The 13,499-nt window shown below is 53.2% G+C and overlaps 1 protein-coding gene across 1 annotated transcript; it reads right to left on the bottom strand.

Moving 5' to 3' along the window:
* Positions 1-11,047: 11,047 nt before the first annotated feature.
* BZA05DRAFT_456470 (major facilitator superfamily domain-containing protein) lies at positions 11,048-13,037 on the bottom strand (the record flags this gene model as incomplete). The annotated part of the gene is made up of 7 exons (XM_051487556.1): positions 11,048-11,147; positions 11,203-11,819; positions 11,880-12,028; positions 12,112-12,439; positions 12,495-12,612; positions 12,688-12,775; positions 12,820-13,037. 7 exons carry the CDS (start codon positions 13,035-13,037, stop codon positions 11,127-11,129), a joined length of 1,539 nt encoding a protein of 512 aa, XP_051343583.1. The 3' UTR covers positions 11,048-11,126.
* Positions 13,038-13,499: the final 462 nt, after the last annotated feature.

The raw sequence follows: 13,499 nt of genomic DNA, 5'->3' as shown, positions 1-13,499 counted from the left end.
CGAAAGCTTGAAGTAGTAGGCTTACCGAGGAAGCTTACGGCGCCACACGAGCCACCGACGACGACCGGCAGTGCGCTTCTTCAGAGAAAAGAAAAAGATATGCATAGGGTGCACTTTCTCGATCGTATGCATACTTGGTGATAGGTCGTCCTCACCTTGAACGAACGAAGGCCTGATGAACCAAAGCAAGTGCCCGTCGAACCTATAGCAGAGAGGTACCTGTTAGCCTGCATTTCCGGAACCTGAAGAAACCTTCAGCATGCATAAGAATGTAGGCAGGTGAGAGATGAAACTATGGTTCCGAGTCTCTGCACGAGTACCTCTGCAGTTGTCTGTTTGAGGCCTGGCCCAGCAATTGATGCAGCCATAGTAGAGTAGGTATAGCAAAGTACCATATGTACCTATCATACAGCAGACACTGCCGCCCATGGGTAGTCAGGCGGAGGCATATGGCCCGCCGCGGCCCTTTCACCGAAGCAGTATCTGCACAGTGTGCATATGTATCGAGGACATGGAGCAGGTACTTACATGTATTTACCGAGATACCTACTTTGGCCCCCCGGAAGAAGTTTAGTACCATACATGCATTCCCGTGCTGCCGGGAAAAGAGAACTGTCGACAGGTCGTTGGGAGCCATGTGGAGCAACATGTGCCCACGAAGCTTGTCGGAAGAGTGGTGATGTGCGCCAGGAACGGGCATCTGGATGCTGACGCCGCCTCCAACGCCGCGGCCGCCGGGACGGATGGTGCGTGCCGGTGAGGATAGTCGTGATTGTGCCTGTAGGCAATATTTCGAACGTGGGGTGAGTTGCGTTGGTCCTTTGCCGTTGTTGTTGTATGTAGTTGTTGTTTTTGTTGTAGTTGTTGCTGTTGGATATACATGCTTGACTGAAAGCGGACATTCCACGGCTAGATGTCGCTTATTTGATTGCGTTGTTGTTTACCTGCGCCACGGAGAGAGAGAAAAAGCAATGGCTTCACTTTCTTTCTGCCTGCCCCTCTGCCGCCTTGTCGTATTCGCACACAGTATTGGTTGTGCCTGCGAACGAGAACAACCTATATCGTCAACTCTGAAGCTGCTGTCGTTTCGTCTCCAGTCTCCTTTGCAATAGGATCATGGTTGTCTACGCACCTAAAGCCCGTGCAAGTACCCCCACGCCTTTCACCGGATGAACTCCCACGTCGTCGTCGCCGTAGTTGACATCCTCCGCCTCCTCTTTCTCTCCCCCTCTTCAGGCGCTCCTCCTCGCCGGATCGGGCGAAATACCTCACGCGATCATCCTTCCGACATCTGGATTACCTCTCCGCGCCGTCCGGCATTGGGATCCGCGTTCTCGGATAACAGCAGCCTACATACGTTTCACGGCCCGCACAGATCGCAAAACAGCGTTGCAGTTTACGTGGGTTCTCCTGACTACTCTCCTCTTGGCATATCACGATCAGTGCGCTCACTCTCTCGGTTTATCCGCAGCCTGATCACCCCACAACAGTCCGGTCTCCCCTCCCCCATCGGTCCCAACCGGAATTCGGAAGGATTCCTGCTTGAAGCACTGTCACTGCCGATCTAGTTGTGTCGGGATTGCTCCCGTACTGGCACATGCGCACCAGTACACACGTGCATATGTACGAGATAACCGCGGGTAAGCGCCATCGCTCATCCGTCATCATCCAGGCCTGGAGTTGGGCCCCATCGGCGCTCCCGTGGACGCCTTCCGGACTGCCGCCGCGGGGACACCTCGCTCCAAAATGCGTGATGCAATTCTGACTGGTCCCTCCCCGCCACCCCCCTTCCGCCACCCCTTCCCTTCCCCTCGAAGTTCTCCTTCATCTCTCCTCCTCCTGCTCGTCCTCGATCCTCGATCTTCGTCGTACCGAGACGGAGCCTGTGTGTCGCAGGAATACGGTATCTATGTACAGGTACCCATTTGATTCGTTACGTGGCTAAGTGGGATATCCGGATAGTTAAAGATTCTAAACGAGCATCCAACGCCCTGGACCTGGAAGAGGGCCGGGACACTGCAGAATCAGCATCAGCATCATCCACTACCGCCACCACCCATGGCCGTGGATAGGAGTCAGTCTCGTCTTCTGATCACAAGGGGGAACAGTGATTGGATTCCCATCGTCATACAATGATTCGTCACATCACCAAACCAAGGCCGGTCCATATGTATGGTTAGGGGCGGGGAATTTGTATGTATCTCCTTCGATGATATCTTGGAGCCTGTCGCTGCTGCAGCCAGCCAGACTACTGGACCCCCGCCAGGTGAAGCACTTACGCTCGGGCTTTCACTGTCGTGGGTGGCACGAGTACGAGCTGTTTACTGTACCTAGCATATGTACATTCATACATACCTGTCTCGGGCCTGACTACCTATCGTACCCGGAGAATTTCTTTTTTTTGACGGCCTCGCCTCAGACTTTCTCGCAACGTCGAGGCGAACTTGGTGTAATTCATCAACCCCATGGAATGGAATCCCTTCGGAGACCTGGAGGAGGTGAGTTTCATCTCTCGTATATACCTACATACGTACACGTAACGTTCCCTGCTCCCACCCTGTAGCCCCCTCCCATCGCCCCCTCTCCCGCCCCATCCCCTCCCGCCCCACCGGGTGACGCGCCGTTTTGTGCCAGGGGCTACATACATACATTTACAGCGGGGATGGTGGATGGTGGATGGTGGATGGATACGGGGGAGGTGGGGCTTCATTTCCTTTTCATTTTTGATTCCCCGAAATCGAACCTTCTCCTCCCCTCCAGCTGCAGCTGCAGAATGGGTCCGGATATCTGGACGGCGGATTTACTCTACTCCGCCGGAGAAGAGGTACATATTTCGATCGCCGACGTTGCGTTGTACTAGTTACATAGTACTGACTGGCCTTGTGCGTTCGAATGTTCCTGACAGAGCTGGTCAAATTCGCAAAAGCTTCGTAAAAGCTTCGCACCGTATGCACCACATACAAATTAAATGTGGAGACTCAACGCAGGAGCCTGGGGGTGCTATGGAGTCTCCGAGTATTCCCCCAAAAAAGAAGGGAGACATTCCCGCAATTTACATACTCGTTTTAACCAACGAGCAGTTCTCTTCTAAGCTCTCTCTTGCTTGCTTGCTTGCTTGCTTGCTATTGAGCTAGACGGCGAGAATTGTCGGTTACGAATAGAATACTTTATGTACGGGATTCTTTTTTCTTTTCTTTTATTTCTTCCGAGGCCACGAATTCACACATCATCGCCGGCCGAAAGGGGAATTTCAAAAGTCGGTAAATCATGTATTCGTAATAATTAATATGGGATCAAATGGGACCTGGGTGTATACGGTACTTTAGAGTCTAGAGTAGAACCGGGTCGGCCAGGGCAGAGTGGAGCGCGCGATCGAAGAAGGGGAAGGAACAAACAACCATTCGAATGTTCTTATGTAGAAGGAAGGAAGGAAAGAAAGAGAGAGAAAAAAATGCGCTTCAGATCAGCCTTCAGGGAGTCCGACCACCATCCATCATCTCCACGTTGCTGGCTGCGGCCTGCGGCCTGTGGGCCGTGCTACTAGTACCGGGCAGCTGGCTTCTGGGTTTTCGTGCGGATTTCTTTCGGGTTGGTATAGTGGTGACTATCATTTCCTTCTCCTCCTTCTCCTTCTTCCTTCCTTCCTTCCCCGGGGACACGTGCTTGACATGCATACGTAAGTTCGTACTGCGCGGCAGAGTAAGAGTGGCCGTTGGCTTCAAGAGTTCTCGATCTGACGATAGTTAACTAGTAGTTGCCGTAGTTAATCGAGTCTGCAGATTTTCGGATTGGAGATCTTGGCTATGGATGGTGCTAGGCAGCGCCGGTGTTTCGAGTTGGCACTGGCACTGGCGTTTGGCACTGGCACTGGCACTGGCATTTGGCATTTGGCATTTGGCATTGGCACTGGCACTGGCAGTCCCGCAGCTACCGCCATCATGTATGTACACATGTATGTAAGGTAAGTCGTGATGATGCGAAACACTTCTCCCACGTTTTATGCACGGTGATGTGATCTGATGATGACTACACCCGCCTGACCTCCACCAACCAACCACCACCAAAGATCAAACATGCGCGATACATGTGTTCGATAGAGACCGTCGAATCGACGTCGGCAGATGAGCCGTGCCCCGCACGCGTGCGCACTCGTTCTTTCTATCTCTCTCTTGAGCTCACGCTTCTTATCATACCTACCTGAATTCCACCAATACCACAGCACCATACGTGCAACGAGGGAGCACAAAGCACCGCTCGCATAGGCAAGAGAGAGAATCTACAGTCTACAGAAGGCAGGAGGATAACTTCCTTCTCCATATACTACCGTTGCTTACTTTCCCCTCTCCCTCTCTCCCACCCTCTGTGCTCCCATGTTAACTAGCCTCCCCCTCGAAGCGAGAACTGCAAATACAGCAACCCCTCATGATGATGGTGGTGATGCGGCCGCATGCCGCATATTCATATTCCTAGGTATTTGCAGCCCGCCGGTGAGAACTTAGCGGCTTCTATGTACATACTTGGTACATACTGACCTGCGGCCTGCGGCCCGCGTGAAGGGTAGAGTACTGGTACTTTAGGTACGGCGGGCCCACATGCCAGAACATCGCGTGCGAGACTCGAGACACTTCGCTATCATCATCTGGGACATGTTTCTCCCACAGGCGTTAGTTGGGCACGTACATAAGCTATGTATCTGGATGTATCCAGAGTGCATAGGGTACTTAGGTCGGTCTCAGGGGCCGCAGCTGGCGACGAAGGTGAGAAGTGCCTCGCCCCCATCATGCCGTCAAACACCTGGAGATTTTCCATGCGATGCGCCGGATGGTGGTGGTGGTGGTGGTGGTGGTGGTGGCTGATAATTCGATTCGGTTGGACGCGACCTCGTGGCGCGAAAGTGCTTCCAGAAGGACTCCACTCCCACTATGGGAGCGACACTACTAGTATGCATGCACTCATCGATATTCCCCACACCACCACCAGCAGCACCACCACCATCACCACTATGTACCAGTAACTACCACCAATAAACACCACCACCAATACACCACCACATCGATTCGAATTCGTAAATTGTCTCCGAACGAATGAACGAACGGACGGAAACGAAGCTTCTATGCAAGCCATGTACGAGCCCCGGCTCCACTTTACATACGGTAGTTCGAGATTCAGGGTCCGGCTTTCGCTCCTGCAGTGCAGCAGTTAGGCTCGAACCCAATGCAATTGCAATTAGCCGAACGAGAGCGAGATGGCAAAACAGAACAGAACAGCGGCGGCGTTCCTACTCTACTCTACGTAGAGCGAAATGCCCACGATCAGATCCTCCTCCTCCTGCTCCTTCTCCTTCTTCGGCGCCTTCTTCATCCCCTTCTTCAGGGCTTTTTTAAGGAGCTAGAAGCCATGTGTCAAGATCCCTTCAGTCAGACAGAAACATCTCACTCGCGCAAAAGACGCTCAAAAAAACGCCACATTATTGCGTCGCGCATCGGCTTGCGCAAAGGAAGGAGTGAGCCCCGAGATCTTCCTTCAGCTTTTTCCTTCTGTGGTACAAACCTACCTACATCTGATCTGCGAAAAAGCCCGCCAATGGAACTCACAGATCTCGTCAAGAAACGCCATGCAGAAATACCAATGCCGAGTATGTAAGATTGATGCACCAGAGTGGGGTATGAGGTAGGTGGGTACATAGAGCGGCTAGTTCCACAGTCGACTCTGATCATGCGTAACCCACACGACCACACGAATACGCGCCACTCACCACGCAACTTCAATAGTTGATGCCATCCGATGGCGTTGGTAGGAGTCTTACCCTTTCTTCCTCCTCCTTCTATGCAGGTGAGCTATGTACACTACGCTGACTTCTATGTTTGCATCCTCCGGCCGGAGCCTGAAGGTTGTTTCGATGAACTGGGGCCGATCTGCTCTGCAGTACGTACCTACCCAAGTACCCACGGTGTACTTACCTACCTCCGCAGCCTGCAGGACCCTGCGATGTCAGCGGCGAACCGCCCGTTGACCGACCGGCGACCCCTGATGTCCCCGCCACTGAGTACACGGAGCACGCAACAGTCATGTTCACCACCGCGCTCACTAGAGTAGTGACACCGTTGACCGGTATTTCGCAGTTTTCTCTCGGCGTGCGCTCAGACATCGAATGCGCCTGTATGTATTCTACATACCATACAGCGCGCGGCCCGCACCATGACACATGTGAGCCCAGCAAAGCCATGGAGGTTTCACGATTCTGACATACAGTGGACTGCGCGGCGCACTCCGGGCCCCCTGGGGAGAATCAACTGGTTGTGGCGTCCATAGGCACAGCGCAGACGCATGTATGTATGTACCTTTATACCTAGGTACATAATTACAAGTTCGAGATGTCATACTATGTACCTACTCATGCTCCGCACTCGATATTCATCTTGAATATCCAACCTTCGTTACGCATTACTCACAGGTGTGACTATCCGCGCCGCCGCCACCGCAGCAGCAGCAGTGCGGCAACACCGTCGCCGGACGCTTTGAAACCCCCTACCGGAAATCCCGTCTTGATCTTCCTTTTCCCTGAGTCTGTGTAGCATGAATGATGATCATGCATGCGAGGCCTGCGTCGCCAGCACCGCCTCCAGCTGGGTAGGTAGTAGGTAGGCTATACCTAGTACATATCACCTTCAGGAGCTTCAGCAAGCACAACCTGTCGCACATCTACCTATCATGGTGCTTCGCGATGGATTATGCTTTCCATGAACTACCTACCTACCTAGGCTCAATCTCCTCCTCCATACATATCCCTTGAATGGATGGTATCATTGGTATCATTGGTAGATAGATATCATTGGCATGTATGTGTGTACATCGCCACCCTCGGCTCACATCCGGAGCCCGGCCCAAACCCAGAACCCGGGCAGAAATCCTACGGCTAGATGCATGCCATCTCGCCGCCGGTTTGGCGCCCCATCCGAACACATCCATCTTCCCTTAGATATGTAGGGCATTGTATTGCATTGCAATCGTAGCGAGTCACGACTCACGACTCGACCGAAAGTTCAAAGGAATATAGAATCAGGGTGATGCTACATAGTACATGCCGGTATTTAATTGCGGCAGCCGCGATGCCCGATAAAACCGCTTCCGGCGGCGGGGAGGACCCCTCAGCTCTGTGGCAAGAAGTAGCCCCTAGATACTGTGGGTAGGTAGGTGGGTACATAGGTTTATCCGCCCTTGGAGTGAAACAAGCCAGCAACGGAGGTGCACGCTGCACGGCGAAGGTAAATGGTTGTATCCGGCACCTCATAGGCTCATATGTACAACAGATAGGTAGACCAAAGAATTTCAAGAATTTCATTTTTAGAGTACACACGTAGATCCCAGACGGGCCCGGAGTGCATTGGCAAAAATGCCGAATACGGAATATACACGGAGCCTGAACGGGAAGGCCACTCGCCCACTGCAGAATGTCTCTGTTTCTCCGCTTGACCGCAAGTTCGTAGAGTACCTAGATAGCAGCCGGGTAGGGGGAGGGATGGATGGGCGGTCCCGGAGAGCATTACTTCCTAGGTAAGTAACTTCCTATGAAGGGACCTGAATGCCTGAGGCTGCACTGCATGCAACTTAGATATGCAGGTAAGTGGATTTGCCGAGGTAGGCCTTTGGTTATGTACATAGAGTAGAGTAACTAGAGTACAGTAGAGTACTGTACATTTGAAAGCCTATCATAGTAAAGGTTCACTGCGACAATAATAATAATAATAACTACAATAATAATACACTGCAGTCTGCAGTCCGCAGCTAATAATCCTCCTCCGTCACTCCGTATGATTCCGCCCGCGCGAGCTGTGGAACCGAACCGAACTGAACTGAACGAGGGGGGCGGCGAGGCAAGAGGGGCTGTACCTGCAGATAGATGGTGGATCACTGCAGCTCTGCGGTTGCACGGAAAACGTGGGGTACCGGTACATACATATGGCATCCTCTAGTAAAGGGACATAATCCAGTCCATCAGTCCCAGTTCGACGCGCACATTCCCCGCTCTCTCGTCGGCACGAGCGCAGCGCAACGGAAAGCTCAGAGGCGCGGCGAAATTGGCACTCTCGACTCCCATAGTACATATAGCACCTACACCAGCGGTAACAGCGGCACCAGCGGTACTCTACTGTACCCGACTCTACTGTGCCATACCATAGCAGCGAAGTGAAGCCGACGTTCTCTCGAGAAAAAGCAACCGCCTACTATTACTAGTACAATTGGTAGTATGGTCGCACACGCACTACTAGTAGGGATCCGGAGCCTGCCCACCTATTAACAACCGCTAACTATTGGGCCGATCAGTGATACGGACCTTCGGCCAGCCAAGATGTCTCACTCGCCCACTCGCCCACCGTACCGCACCGCAGCGTCACTCGAGGTTCCGGAGGAGGGGGCGCTTCCCCTAGGTTCATACTCCACAGTTCCCCTAACCGAGATCATGAACGACTCGTCACTATTAGTAAAGTAGTCTACCGATTAGGAGGATGTCTCTGTCCACGGCTGCTGACGGAGTGCAGCGAAAGTAGCCATCGCACGCGGACTCGCGGGGAACTCCCACTGCACCGTAGCCGCCGTTCGACGGTGCGAGGACCGGCAACGGACCGGAGCGAACAGTGGCCGTCGAAGCTATTCGGATTCCGCGGATGGAGTTTGAAAGACAAAGACTAAACACTCGAGACTCGAGAGGTAGCCGGACTCCGGCCTACTACCTAGTAACTATTCACAGCTCACTCACGTTTCAACGCAAGGGGGCGGCGGCCATGTGACCAAGCGCAAGCGACGCCACGTGCGTGCCTGCCTGCTTGCCTATCCCTCCATCCCTCCACTGCATCCCACTCCACTCCACTCGTTCTTGCTTTTTCTTTTGCTTCTTCTTCTGCGGAATCTACACTTTCACTTCTACCCGCCGTAATAACTAGTACTGCACTCCCTCGCTTCCCTTCTGGAAGCATTCCTAGCAGCCAGAGTGGCAGAGACAGAACAAAGATAGCGCGTCTCGGAGACTGGAGTAAGCATTTGCACTTGTGTATGCACCGTAGTGTACTTATGTATGTATCATAGCTAAGCAAGCAAGCAAGTAGTATATATGATCCAGCGCGCAGCTGAGACATACATACATGTGCAGAGCAGTGGGGTCCACATCTCCACGCCTCCACACTCCACACTCACTCAGTCTCAGTCCAAAGGTTCCATGCAAAACGTTTCTTTGGCATGATCGCATGAACATGAATCACCCACACACACTTACTCACCCACAAACCCGCATGCATACACATACATATATGATATGACCTCCGGTGCATACGAGTCGGCAAGTGGGAAGTGCGAAATGGGAACGTTCCCGGCTCGGCTCGGCTCGGCATTGGCTTTTGATTGATGGAGAAGTGTTTCCGTCCCTCCGCGAGTGAGGGGCGGCGGTTGATGCTGTGTGAGTGGGGACATCGGGGTGAGGGGTATTCCAAGGTAATTTTCGTCCGGTCGATCATCGGAGTGCATTCGCGTCGCTATTGTTTGCGGAGGAGGAGGAGGAGAAGGAGGATGATGATGACGGGGAGAAGGGGGATGCGCCATGCGCCTTATCCGCCACCCCACAAATAAAACCCGTTGAGCAGGGAGCTTCCAAGTTCCGCTGCCGGCGGATTCGAACTTAGAAGTAAGCACGTCCACGCCACCTCACCTCCGTGCGGGGGGGCGGGGGTGGGGGGGCATGTACCGGTGGGTACGAAGGGCATGTGTCTTCCAGGCTCTGTCCATTCCCATTCCCATTCCCATTCCCATTCCTATTTCCGTTCCCGTCAAATGTCGGATCGATCATCGGTGAGCGCAGAGTGCAAGTGCTGTGTATGTACTTCCACAGATATAGATATAGATTAGCTATTAGCAGCGACTCACGAAGTAACAGTGACTTGTACGACGTCGAACCCATTGACGCCCAGTGCCCAGTGCCCAGTGCCTACCGGCGCCGGGTGGCCGTGTAACTATGTACGACCGTGCGGACGAATGGACATTAGACGAAGATCTGTACTCTATGATCTATCCGAGAAGCTTCGGAGTAGCGGAGCACGGACGTATGGGGTTTCTTTACGCGCCTACCCCCGTAGTCAGCTTCTCGATCAATATCGATATCGAAATCGAAATCTAGGCAGGGCGAGTGATATAATGTGATGACCAAAGATTGTGTTGCCAATTAACCAGATCCGATGTAACCATGCGTTGCGGGATCCGACAGAGAAAAACAGCCCACTTTCAGGCCGAGTATCATCCAGATCTTGCAGCGGTTCGCGGATCGCTACCCTCCCCCCCAAGTTACCTTCCACGCATCGTTTCCAACATAAGCTATCACGCTCGTGTGGACAAAAATCTTCGGGACTTTTTTTTCAGCAGCTCTTTTTATGGTACAGCTGGTAGGTGTCTCGTGTGAGTAATGTCTACTCTACTCCAGGTTCCCTCAACAAGTCTCTTCGGCGCAACGCAAGGGGGGATGAAGCACGGCGTATCACTCGACTCGCTCGGCACCACGAGTGTTGAAAAATTGAAAAAAGAACTTGACTGTTGATGGAATATTAAGCTACAAATAAGTAGCTTTACTGGTACCTCCCTGGTGCGCGCTGGAAATTTTCGATAAAATTTTGGGCGGGGGGTGAGCCACAACAGGCCGTTGGACTTCAGAGTCAGGTCAGGTCTGGACATGCAGTGGACAGTGGACGGGGCAATAGTGTGCATGCGTAGGTACGTACATGGCCATGATCTACTGTAGATACTTGGTTGCATGCAGTTGACGATTAAACCAAAATAACAAGCTATGTAGAAGCTATGTACATACGACGCCATCGAAGCTTTTCCAGCGTACATACATGATACTAGTGTCAAGAAACACCTATGACCAACACGCTTGAGACAACAGCTATGTGCCTAGGTAGTTAGAAAATGCGCTTGTATTTATTTATGTATGTGCGGGATAACATTCATCCATCCCCCGAATATCAACCGCTCAGCAGTAGTTCCGGCTCATTACTTCGTAACCCACCACTTGAAACAAAACAAAAGCCCGATACGTCTGGAAGAAGGGTGAAGCCCGACAGCTCCCTTCTCCCGACGGCCGATTAGACGGTATAGCGGAAGAACTACCGCCTGCGTTAGCCGACCCACCCTGCGCTGCCCCATTGGGTATAAACTCACCGACGCATAATCACCCCTACCCCTCTCCTCCTCCATCTCGTGCTCTGTGAGGCCTTCCACGGACCTATTATTTTCCCGCATGACCGCATCCCTCCGCCTATTCTCTCGTCTAAGGTAGACACTCAAGCACGCGGACCCCGCGGCACTCAGGAGACACGTCCCAACGAGCAGCGCATGCCCAGAGACATACCTAGGCGCGTCGGTGTATCGATACGAGAACGCCGCGACCACGCCGCCGAGGTTTCCAAAGCCGACCTGCATGGCGATGGCGACGCCGCGCTTCGTCGACCCGCCGATATTGTTACCCGTCCATGCCGTGATCATGGGGATGCACGGGTAGACGCCGCAGGCGGCGAAGAAGGTGCCGCAGTATTGGATCTGCGGGCGCGGTGAGGAGAGGAGGAAAAGGAAGCCGATGGAGCCGAGAACGCTGCTGAGCGCCATGCATACCCCCCGCTGTCGGTGCAGGTCCGCGAGATACCCGATCCCAATCGTGAACATGCAGGCCACGATGTAGGGCGGCACGGTCATTAGCTGCGAGGTGCTGTCCGTGTACCCCATGTTCTTGACGATGGTCGGGAGGAAGAGCGAGAAGGAGTAGAGAGGTGTGTAGACGCCTAGGGAGCGGAAAGTTAGATGGGAGGTTAGGGGTGAGATTTAGGTAGGGGAGTATGTACCAATGGCGATGACCATGTACACGTATATCTTCCAGTCCTTGACGGCATCGAAGAAGTACCGGAGATCGAACTCGTCGGCCAGGGACGAGCGATCAGCCTTCAGCCGTCTCTGGACCTCGGCCTTCTCGTCCGATGTCAAGAACTTTGCGCTGCATCGAAGCGGTATGTTAGCACAAATGGTTCCATCCATCCAACCACAACAAGCCGCCGCGGTGGGCCGAGTGATACTAACGTCTGCGGATAGTCGTTGATCATGAAGTAAGCCACAGCGGCGGCAATGATGGTCGCCAGACCCTCGAGGATAAAGATCCACGCCCAGCCGTTCAATCCGCCGAGGCCATCCATCTCCACGATACCGCGTGCCAGCAGCCCACCAAAGGCACCTGCCATCGTAGCGGCGGAGAAGAAGAGTGCCATGCGAAGCCCACACTCATGGCGCGCATACCACAGCGTGATGTAGAACGTTACGCCGGGGAAAAGGCCTCCCTCGGCAAAGCCTAGGGCCATGCGCGAGATGAGAAGACCTTTGTAGTTCTTGACGAGGCCCATCAGGGTCATACCTAGATCGATAGTCAGTGGAGGAGGCTTTCCGGACAAGGGACTGCCGAAACTTACAGACTCCCCAGGCGATCATGATAATGCTTATCCATAAAGATGGCCGCGTCCGCTTCATCATCATGTTGGAGGGCACCTCCGCAAGCACGTAGAACGGAAAGAAGACCGCCAGTGCGATCTGCGAGAAAAAATGGCTATGTATCAGTATTGATCGTGTACGTACGTACGTGGGGAGGGGGGGCTTTCGACATACGTTATACTCCAGTCCATGCATACCCAGGTCCTTCTCGAGACCAGCCAGGCGGGCGTTGCCGATATTGGAGCGATCCAAGAACGAAAGTCTAAATCATCGCAAGGGTTATCATGAAAAAATTCGCGAAACGACGAGGGAGGGGGGGCCGCGAAAACTTGCAGGTATAGAAGGGCCAAGAATGGGACAATGTTCCAGTCCATTTTCCGGATCAGCTTTTTGGTTGCTTCTGGTGAGAAGCCGCGACGTCGGCTTGCGCTCTCGAGCTCTACGTCTTGAACGTGCGAGATGGTTATCACCATCTTCTCGAGCTCGAGGCCATCCGAGGTGAAGGTCGTCATGTGGGACGTCATCTTGAGGAACCGTGATGAAGGGTTACAATCGTACTGGGGGTTTCCGGAGTTGCTGGTAATGGTGTTCCAGACACCGAGAGGGCGAATAAACGAGGGAAAGCTGGGGGTATAACGAAGGACCACGAATAAGAAGAAGAAGAAGACGGAGAGAGGTGCTGAATCCAGGATACAATTCCGGCAGGTAGAGGATAGATGGTCGGTCCTTTATACTGAGCCTGGCCGGCCGTCGAAAGCGTTGCCTCCTGGCAGCTTTAGCCAGCCCATGTGTTCTCGCGATCGATGCAAGCCATGATCATTCGCATCAAAAGCCATAGACCACGTAGAAGCGAGGTTTCAGGATCCTAAACCGATCTCGAGGCCCTAGCCCGAGCAATTTAATTCCCCCGCCTTTTCCAGGAACATCGTGAAACGGCGGCAAAGAGGGGGATGGGCGGGGCGGTAGTACATACGCCCGTGCATCCT

This window comes from Tricharina praecox (assembly GCF_024521635.1).
Source record: "Tricharina praecox strain CBS 144465 chromosome Unknown BZA05scaffold_2, whole genome shotgun sequence".
Classification (NCBI taxonomy): domain Eukaryota; kingdom Fungi; phylum Ascomycota; class Pezizomycetes; order Pezizales; family Pyronemataceae; genus Tricharina; species Tricharina praecox.
Note: the sequence above shows the minus strand (reverse complement) of the source record. Positions and strands in the feature narration are given on the sequence as shown.